Source organism: Phyllobates terribilis, unplaced genomic scaffold (genome assembly GCF_046119375.1).
Source record: "Phyllobates terribilis strain yellow unplaced genomic scaffold, ASM4611937v1 Scaffold_2__4_contigs__length_985480577, whole genome shotgun sequence".
Taxonomy (NCBI): Eukaryota; Metazoa; Chordata; class Amphibia; order Anura; family Dendrobatidae; genus Phyllobates; species Phyllobates terribilis.
In genome coordinates, this window is record NW_027362762.1 from 458,494,928 (window position 1) to 458,505,773 (window position 10,846).

Consider the following 10,846-nt stretch of genomic DNA (forward strand, 5'->3'; position numbering starts at 1 on the left):
TCAGCAGAAATACCTCAAGACAAGGAAATGATGCTCAGTACTATGTGTGGCCTCAACTTGTATGATCTCCCTACAACGCCTGGGCATACTCCATTGCCTCATCTGGATGTTCTCCTGAGGTATCTCCTCCCAGACCTGGATTAAAGCATCAGTCAACTACTGGAAAGGTAAATGGAACCTGGAGGGCATGCCTGGGTGGGTTGTGCTGATATGTGCAGATCGGGGAAGATTGTTATTTTAGCGCAAATGAATAAATGTGTACATTATTATAAAACCGCTTTGCGATTTTGGGAATAACCCTTAAGTCTTTTATTTGAAAGAAAAAAGTAAGATGATATATATTTGGTATCATGCATCCGTAATAACCCCAAGAAAAACACTGCTCAAAAAAAATAAAGGGAACACTTAAACAACAGAATATAACTCCAAGTAACTCAAACTTCTGTGAAATAAAACTGTCCACTTAGGAAGCAACACCAATTGACAATCAATTTCACATGCTGTTGTTCAAATGGAATAGACAATGGATGGAAATTATTGGCAATTATCAAGACACACTCAATAAAGGAGTGGTTCTGCAGGTGGGAACCACAGACCACATCTCAGTACCAATGCTTTCTGGCTGATGTTTTGGTCACTTTTGACTGTTGGTTGTGCTTTCACACTCGTGGTAGCATGAGACAGACTCTACAACCCACAGAAGTTGCTCAGGTAGTGCAGCTCATCCAGGATGGCACATCAATGCGAGCTGTGGCAAGAAGGTTTGCTGTGTCTGTCTGCGTAGTGGCTAGGGGCTGGAGGTGCTAGCAGGAGACAGGCCAGTACACCAGGAGACGTGGAGGGGGCCGTAGGAAGGCAACAACCCAGCAGCAGGACCGCTACCTCCGCCTTTATTCAAGGAGGAACAGAAGGAGCACTGCCAAAGCCCTGCAAAATGACCTCGAGCAGGCCACAAATGTGCATGTGTCTGCACAAATGGTTAGAAACCGACTCCATGAGGGTGGTATGAGGGCCCGACGTCCACAGATGGGGGTTGTGCTCACAGCCCAACACCATGCAGGACGCTTGGCATTTGCCACAGAACACCAGGATTGGCAAAGTCGCCACTGGCGCCCTGTGCTCTTCACAGATGAAAGCAGGTTCACACTGAACACATGTGACATACGTGACAGAGTCGGGAGACGCCATGGAGAGCGATCTGCTGCCTGCAACATCCTTCAGCATGACCGGTTTGGCAGTGGGTCAGTAATGGTGTGCGGTGGCATTTCTTTGGAGAGCCGCACAGCCCTCCATGTGCCCGCCAGAGGTAGCCTGACTGCCATTAGGTACCGAGATGAGATCCTCAGACCGCTTGTGAGACCATATGCTGGTGCGGTTGGCCCTGGGTTCCTCCTAATGCAGGACAATGCCAGACCTCATGTGGCTGGAGTGTATCAGCAGTTCCTGCAAGATGAAGGCATTGAAGCTATGGACTTGTCCGCCCGTTCCCCAGACCTGCATCCGATTGAGCACATCTGGGACATCATATCTCGCTCCATCCACCAACGTCACGTTGCACCACAGACTGTCCAGGAGTTGGCGGATGCTTTAGTCCAGGTCTGGGAGGAGTTCCCACAGGAGACCATCTGCAACCTCATCAGGAGCATGCCCAGGCGTTGTAGGGAGGTCATACGGGCACGTGGAGGCCACACACAATACTGAGACTCATTTTTACTTGTTTTAAGGACATTACATCAAAGTTGGATCAGCCTGTAGTGTGTTTTTCCTCTTTAATTTTCTGGTGGACTCCAAATCCAGGCCTCCATTGGTTAATAAATTTGATTTCTATTGATGATTTTGTGTTATTTTGTTGTCAGCACATTCAACTTTGTACAGAACAAAGTATTGAATGAGAATATTTCATTCATTCAGATCTAGGATGTAGATATTTGAGTGTTCCCTTTATTTTTTTGAGCAGTGTATATGGCATGAAAAGCGATTAAAACGTCACATATATCCAAAAAATCGTATCAATGAAAACTACATCTCGTCCCACAAAAAAAAACAAGCTCTCATACATTTTTTGAGGGTCAAAATGCTTACTATTCCCCTTTTTATAAAAGTCTTCAGGGTTGCAGTTTCCAAAAAGGGGTCACAACTGGGGTGTTACTTTTATTTTTTTCACATAAACTCAAGAAAAGTACTGTGACATATATTCAGCCTAGGGAAGGTGTATATACCATATTTTGCACATTATAAGATGAACCCCAAATTTTGGGGAGGAAAATAGGTAAAAAAAAAAAAAATAAACAAAATTAACCATTAATAAAATGGTGGTGCATCTTATAGTTCAGTTTTACAGTAGCTTAGCGTGGGTAGGGTAGGCAGCTGCGGTGGAGCGGGATCACAGGAGGCAGGGTCGCTGGTGAGATCTCAATCTGCGCATACTCCACTTCCGGTGGCCATTTTCACGAAGCCTACCGCAGAGAAATCAATGGAAAATGTGGGGACTCTGATCAACACTGACATTTTCTGACAACCCAGGGCTCGCAGCGCCAGGACACCTCCTCCTCCCAGCCAGGGTCCGCAGCACCACAACAACTCCTGCTGCTGCCGGCCTGGAGCAGCGAACTGGCATCCTGTGACACCGCTCCACTGCAGCCGCCCTCGCATCACCACACTCCTGGTAAGGCCGGTTTCACGCGTCCGAATATTTCTGGTACCGGAAAAATCCGTACGGGAGAGATCCGTGTCCATGTGCACTTGTGGCACACGTGTGCTGCGTCAGGAGTACACGTACCGTTGCCTGGAATTCAGCGGCAGGCCCGGCGTCAGCATCCGGGCAAGTGCCGGGGCCCTGAGCAGGCGGGGGGGGGGGGGCGACCCCACTCGCCATCGGGCACCCTGGCGCATTATGGGACCCGTGAGTGGAGGAGAGCAGTGCCAGTGCCTGCCCTCCCCCGCTTGCTCAGGGCCCCGGCACAATACTTACCTCTCCCCGTGCCTCCGCAGCAGGTCCGGTGTATTCCGCGGCTGCTGCACTGTGACGTCTCAGGTCAGAGGGCGCGATGACATCTTTCCACCGCGCCCTCTGCTGAGCAGTCACAGCGCAGAGCGGAAAGACGCCGGCAACACTGAAGAGTCCAGAGCTGAGTAGGTGAGGAGAAGTGAGGTGAATATTTGATTTTTTTTTTTTTTTTTTTTTATGCATGCAGATATGGGGCATTATATGGGGGGCTGACATCCTGCATGGGGCATTATATGGGGGGCTGACATCCTGCATGGGGCATTATATGAAGGGGGCTGACATCCTGCATGGGGCATTATATGAAGGGGGGGTGACATCCTGCATGGGGCATTATATGGGGGGGTGACATCCTGCATGGGGCATTATATGAAGTGGGGGGGACATCTTGCATGGGGCATTATATGGGGGGTGACATCCTGCATCCTCCACCATACCAATATACTAAGAAAACCTGGAGTAATAATATGGAGGTAATTCATCTCTCTACACATAAATTATCTTCCACACATTGTGAGCTCCTGAAACTGGGTCTGTCTTTCTCACTAACTAGTGGTTTTGATTATTTTTCGCAGTCAAGGATCTCCACCACTTTTACAGCAAATTAACCCTAAAAAAGCTACATCATAGGCCCAAACAAGAGTTAGGTCTCGTGCGTGAGGTAGAGTTGGAATCACTTGGTGCTCTGGAAGATCTCTTATTAGAGCAAGGCCCAACATCTACGATCGATTTCCCCAGTGCAATTATGCCTAGATCAACTACATTTCCTCCTTTCTGGTCTGCTCACCAATTGGGATCTTTGCTAAATTGGTTATGGAGGATTTTACACACAAACGTACACACATATACAGTAAAAAGGAGATCGATTTCTTGGACATTGCCATGTCAGTTGACCATATGGGCCTGATCCAGACTGATATCCATCGTAAGACTACATCTGTAAATTCTGTGCTACATGCTTCATCTGCTCACTTACCCTCAACTATTAGAGCCATTCCCATTGGCCAATTCTTGAGGGCTAAGAGAACTTGCTGTAAAACAACACCTTTTGAACAGCAGGCACGTGACTTACGGGACCGTTTTCTGGATAGAGGCTATAGTCACAATGATTCAGCAGAGCAAGGGCAGCGCCGCGGGAGAAGCTACTCACCGCCTTAAAAAAGAAACCAACAAATAATCCAAAGGTGAGATTTATTTCCACCTTTAATTGTAAGTGGGACTCAATGAAAAATATCCTTAATAAGCATTGGCCTATCTTACTTACTGATCCAGTTTTTAGAAAAGAGATTCCGGAGGTCCCACTCATGACCGCAAGATGCAGTAAAAATCTCCGTGACCATCTTGTAAAGAGACACTATGTGGCGAAATCAAAAAATTATTTTGGGAAGAACAAACAGAGGTGGGGATGCTTTCCTTACCGTGACTGCCTTGCCAGCACAAAAGGTAATATCAGAGCTAGCTCCTTTACTTCAGCTGATGGGACTCGGACCTTCGCGGTCACCAGCTACATATCCTGTAGCACATCCTATGTGGTGTACTACGGGGTTTGCCCATGTGACAAAATCTACGTTGGGCTCACATCTAGGGAGCTACACATTCGAACCCGAGAGCATGCTAGGGACATTATTGCGGCAAGGGAGGTTGAGGATTTGGTGTCTTTGAAAACTATCCCCAAGCACTTTAAGCTCTGCCACAACTCTGATCCCCGTGGTTTCAAATTAAGAGGGATTGACAGAGTTCATTGTGGAATCAGGGGAGGTGACACTAAGAAAGCTCTGGCTCAACTTTAGCTCAAATGGATTTCAGTTTGGGAACCATGTCACCAATCGGACTAAACGAGAAACTTAGTTTCTCACCTTTCCTGTGATCTCTATTAACATAGTAACATAGTTTTTAGGGTTGAAGGAAGACTAAGTCCATCTAGTTCAACCCATAGCCTAACATGTTGATCCAGAGGAAGGCAAAAAAAAAAACATGTGGCAAACACTAAGCTCCACATTGGGGAAAAAAAATCCTTCCCGACTCCATACGACAATCAGACTAGTTCCCTGGATCAACGCCCTATCAAGGAATCTAGTATTTATAACCTGTAATGTTATACTTTTCAAGAAAGGCATCTATGCCCTTCTTAAATTTTAAAAGTGAATCAATCATTACAACATCATGCGGCAGAGAGTTCCATAGTCTCACTGCTCTTACAGTAAAGAATCCCCGTCTGTGATTATGACTGAACCTTCTTTCCTCCAGACGTAGAAGATGCCCCCTTGTCCCCGTCTCTGGCCTCAGAGTAAAAAGATCAGTAGAAAGGTCTTTGTACTGTCCCCTTATATACTTGTACATAGTAATAAGATCACCCCTAAGCCTTTGTTTTTCCAAAGTAACTAACCCCAAGTGTAATAACCTGTCTTGGTATTGCAGACCCCCCAGTCCTCTAATAACCTTGATCACTCTTCTCTGCACCCTCTTTAGTTCAGCTATGTCTTTCTTATACATCGTAGACCAGAACTGTTCACAGTATTCTAAGTGTGGTCGCACTAATGACTTGTATAGAGGTAAAATGATGTTCTCCTCATTCGCATCTATGCCTCTTTTAATGCATCCCATTATTTTATTTGCCTTTGCAGCAGCTGCCTAACACTGGCCACTAAACGTGAGCTTGTCGTCCACCAATACACCCAGGTATTTTTCAGTTACAGTTTTGCCCAGTGTTTTACAATTAAGCATATAATTATACATTTTATTTCCTCTGCCCAAGTGCATTACCTTACATTTATCCCCATTAAAGCTCATTTGCCATTTATCAGCCCAAGCTTCTAGTTTACATAGATCCTCCTGTAATATAAAACTGTCCTCCTCTGTATTGATTACCCTGCAGAGTTTAGTGTCATCTGCAAATATTGAAATATTACTCTGTATACCACCTACAAGGTCATTAATAAATATGTTAAAAAGAAGGGGACCCAATACTGACCCCTGTGGTACCCGACTGTTAACTGAGACCCAGTCTGAGTGTGTTCCATTAATAACCACCCTTTGTTTCCTATCACTGAGCCAATTCTTAACCCACATGCATATATTTTCCCCTATCCCCATTGTTCTCATTTTATGTATCAACCTTTTGTGTGTATCAAAAGATTTTGAAAAGTCCATATACACAACATCCACTGCATTTCCTTGGTCCAGTCCGGAACTTGCCTCCTCATAAAAACTGATCAAATTAGTTTGACAGGAACGGTCCTTCGTAAACCCATGTTGATATTGGGTCATGAGGTTATTCTTCTTCAAATACTCTAGTATAGCATCTCTTAGGAAACCCTCCAGGATTTTACCCACAGTAGAGGTTAAGCTTACTGGCCTATAATTTCCAAGCTCAGTTTTTGTCGCCTTTTTGAATATTGGCACCATATTTTATATACACCAGTCCGGTGGTACAGACCCTATTATTATGGAATCTTTAAAGATTAAAAATAATGGTCTATCTATGACGTTACTTAATTCCTGCAGTACTCGCGGGTGTATCCCATCCGGGCCCGGGGATTTGTCAACTTTAGTGATTTTTAGACGCCGCCGTACTTACTGCTGGGTTAAGCAAGTGATATTTAATGGAGAATTTTTGTTATCACTAATCATGTTTTCTGTCATGCGATTTTCTTGTATAAATACGGTTGAAAAAAAATCATTTAGCATATTGGCTTTTTCCTCATCCTCATCCACCATTTCACCCAGACTATTTTTAAGGGGGCCAACACTATCATTTTTTAGTTTTTAACTATTTATGTAGTTAAAGAATATTTTGGGATTATTTTTACTTTCTCTGGCAATGATTCTCTCTGTCTCAATCTTTGCTGCCTTGATTTGGTTTTTACAGAATTTATTTAATTTTCTATATTTATTTAATGCCTCATCACTACCTACTTGCTTTAGTTCTCTAAATGCTTTCTTTTTGTCACTTATTGCGCCCCTTACAGCTCTATTTAGCCATAGTGGTTTCCTCCTATTTCTAGCATGTTTATTCCCATAGGGTATATGTTGTGCACAGGTCCTATTCAGGATGCTAATAAATGTCCCCCATTTGCTTTGTGTAGCTTTATGTCTCAGGATATCATCCCAGTTTATTGCACTAAGATCATCTCTCAACCGTTGGAAATTTGCCTTCCTGAAGTTTAGTGTCCTTGTAACCCCTCTACTACACATCTTATTAAAGGTTAAATGAAAACTTATTATTTTGTGATCACTATTACCCAAGTGACCCCCAACTCGTATATTTGATATGCGGTCTGGCCTGTTGGTTAACCCCTTAACGACCATGGGTCTTTCATTTTTTGCTCCCCTTCTTCCCAGAGCCAGAACTTTTTTAATTTTCGTTCAATATGGCCTTGTGAGGGCTTATTTTTTGCGGGACAAGTTGTACTTTTCAACGCCATTACTAGTTTTACCATATCGCGTACGGGAAAACGGGAAAAAAATTCCAAATGCGGTAAAATTGCAAAAAAAGTGCAATACCACAGTTGTTTTTTATTTATTTTTTTTACCACGTTCACTGAATGCTAAAACTGACCTGCCATTCTTATTCTCCAGGTCATTACGAGTTCGTAGATACCAAACATGTATAGGTTATTTTATATTTAAGTGGTGAAAAAAAATTCCAAAATTTGGTTAAAAAAACTAAAAAAAAATAGCGCCATTTTCCGAGACCTGTAGCGTCTCCATTTTTTGTGATCTGGGGCTGGGTGAGGGCTTATTTTTTGCGCGCCGGGTTGACGTTTTTATTGATAACATTTTGGGGTAGATCCGATGTTTTGATCGCCCGTTATTGCATTTTATTGCAATTTTGCGGCGACCAAAAAACGTAATTCTGGCGTTTAGAATTTTTTCTCGTTACACCGTTTACCGATCGGATTAATTCTTTTTTTATATTGATAGATCGGGCGATTCTGAACGCGGCGATACCAAATATGTGTATGTGTTTTTTTTTATATATATATTTTATTTTGAATGGGGCGAAACGGGGGGTGATTTAAACTTTTATATATTTTTTTTTTCTTATATATTTTTAAAAACATTTTTTTTTCACTTACTGCATGCTTCAATAGTCTCCATAGGAGACTAGAAGCAGCAGTTGTCTGATCGTCTCTGCTACATACAGGGGACGAGCAGATCCCCTGCATGCAGCAGAAATGGTCCTGTGCTATGAGCGCCGACCACTAGGTGGCGCTCATAGCGACCAGATCATGACAACCACAGGCGTCTGCTGCAGACCCTGGGCTGTCATGCCCACCCATCGGCGACCCGCGATCACGTGACGGGGTCGCCGATGGGCGGGGCTTATGACGCGCAACCCGGAAGCGCGCGTTATATGCTGCTGTCGGAGATTGACAGCGGTATTTAACATGTTAACAGCCGCGGGTGGATCGCGATTCCACCCGCGGCTGTTGCGGGCACATGTCAGCTGTAAGAATCAGCTGACATGTGCTCGGTTCAGTGAGGGCTCAGCGCAGGGGTTAAGGATCTTCCACCTACCTCTAACTTTGTCATTTGTGCCAATGTGCACCATGATCGCTGGGTCCTCACCAGCCCCTCCCAGTAATCTGTCAACCCAATCAGCAATGTGCCGGACTCGAGCGCCAGGTAGGCAGCACACTGTTCGGCGATCCCTGTCTTTGTCACAGATTACCCTATCTGTTCCCCTAATAATTGAGTCCCCCACTACCAGCACCTGCCTGGCCTGCCCTGCTCTCCTATTTCCCCCCTTACTGGAACTGACACTCCTCCGGCTTTCAGGGGACATGCCTTGCTGCAGCAGTGCTACCTCGGTACCGACACCCCCCTCATCTGCCAACTTTGCAAACTTATTGAGGTGTGCCAGATCAGGACTAGCCTCCCTGGCACTCTTCCCTCTACCCCCCCCCCCCTTCTAACCGTCACCCAGCTAGCTGCCTCACTGTCCTGCAGCTCACTACTACCACCCTCCCCCACATCTACCCCAGTGAGCAGCTGATCAGTGAGCAGCGGACTCCTTTCGATATTGTCAATGGATCTCAGTGTTGCCAGCTGCTCATTTAGATCCAGTACCTGGGCTTCCAAACGCACAACGTGCACACATCTCGCACAGCAGTATGCACAAGTTTTAACCCTGTTTTATATTTTGTGTGGTTTTAATTTTTCCTTTTCATTTTGCCTCTATACCCTAGTAAGAATATTCTTTTGCTTCCCCGTCACCTCATTGAAATCCGGATCCACCGGCTCATTGGAGATATGCGTCCCATTTCTTGGTGTGCTCGTTACAGCTTTTTGGTATCCCTGTTCGGGACTGTCATCACCTCGATCTGTAGAAAGAATGGAAATGTTGCCTTTACATTCATGGACACTCCTTGATTTGGAGAAGATTCCTCTGTATAGATTATATGTGGTACATTTTTCAATATATGTGTTGACGTGCATTGTTTTAAACTGTTGTCTGTATATATTTGGGCATATACATGCTTTCTGGAGTATTGTTTAGTGAACCGTTAGGTTCGTATTCAGTACATCCAGCAGGCATGTTTTTCTTTATGTGCTATTTATCAAATGTTATTGTGACATATGTGCAGATGTGTGCTTACATATTTAAACTTGAGACAGGTTCATTTTCATTCTCTTTTTTATGTAATACCTTTGGATTGTATTATGGCCTGAGTTGGGGGGCGCCGTGTGGGTTGCATTTTCTTTTGATGTACGCTCACTGTGGGCTTTCACCTATAGAATGAATGTCCTTACCTTTCCTTGTGTGTGGGCGCTGTGTGGTTGACTTTGCTGTGGTGTTTCCTGGGGTGGATGCCTGCTGGAGTGCCTTCTGTCTGTGGCCGTGCAATTGGCCTGAGTCCGCAACAGAATATATGAAGGGACGAGACTCCGGTAAAATGGAGCCAGCAGACGCATGCGCGCTGAAACAGTTTGTCCATGCACGGGCACTTATGACGTCTGATGGGGATTTCCCCGGATGCATGCCTGAAAGGAGAGCCTGATCTCGTGCTTCCGGAGACACTGTGACAGCGCTGACATGCGGTGCACTAATTGGCGGATATTGGACGGGGATGCGTATAAATGCGGTGAGGCATGACTCTTTACACTACACACTCCCCTTGAGAAAGCGCTGAGTGTGTGAAACGCGCGTGGGGGCTTTACTTGTGGTGCGGGACCGGGCACATTTATATTCCTGATGGGTAAGTTCGATAGCTCAAACCGGTGCTCTTATCTGGGAGGGCATTAGCTTATAACTTTTTGGCATAGACTTATATTACTTTAGGAGTTATATTGGTATATCCAACATTAAGGTCTACTTTGAGCTGAGGCCTATTAAGGGCTTTCCTTATATGTTTACACCCAATATTCCTTACTGGGTGGAGAGGTGGGGCTTATTTTAAAAAGCCCCCCTCTTATGATTACTAATCTATATGCATGAGATTTCAACATCGGGGATGTATCCTGGTCCATGTGTGCCCACATTTTTTTGACTTATGTTCTCCTCTTGAATTTTTTAATCATTTGTGGTTTTGTAAAATGAAATTTAAGAAAAATATTTTTCAATAAAGAATGTTATTATAAATAATTTAAAGTGGTATTTGCATTTATTCCAAGTTTAGGTTATATGACCTGGGAATCAGCGGCAGGCCCGGCGTTAGCACCCGGGCAAGTTCCGGGGCCCTGAGCAGGAGGGGGAGCCCACTCGCCGTCGGGCACCCCGGCGCGCTATGGGACCCGTGAGCGGAGGAGAGCAGTGCCAGCGCCCGCCCTCTCCCCGCTTGCTCAGGGCCCCGGCATAATACTTACCTCTCCCCGTGCCTCCGCAGCAGGTCCGGTGTC

General features: G+C 45.0%; 1 protein-coding gene across 2 annotated transcripts in view; it reads left to right on the forward strand.

Annotated features, from left to right (window-relative positions):
- The window catches only part of TMEM39B (transmembrane protein 39B), a 31,874-nt gene extending 21,448 nt beyond the window's left edge, over positions 1-10,426 (forward strand). The window contains exon 9 of one of the 2 annotated variants that reach the window (XM_073665700.1): positions 5,629-5,667. In XM_073665700.1, coding sequence (XP_073521801.1) covers positions 5,629-5,652 — 24 coding nt within the window. In that variant the 3' untranslated portion in view covers positions 5,653-5,667. Of the gene's footprint in view, positions 1-5,628; positions 5,668-9,195 lie in introns of those variants that run through there. The other variant, XM_073665701.1, reaches the window with a different exon arrangement.
- The last annotated feature ends 420 nt before the right edge of the window (positions 10,427-10,846 follow it).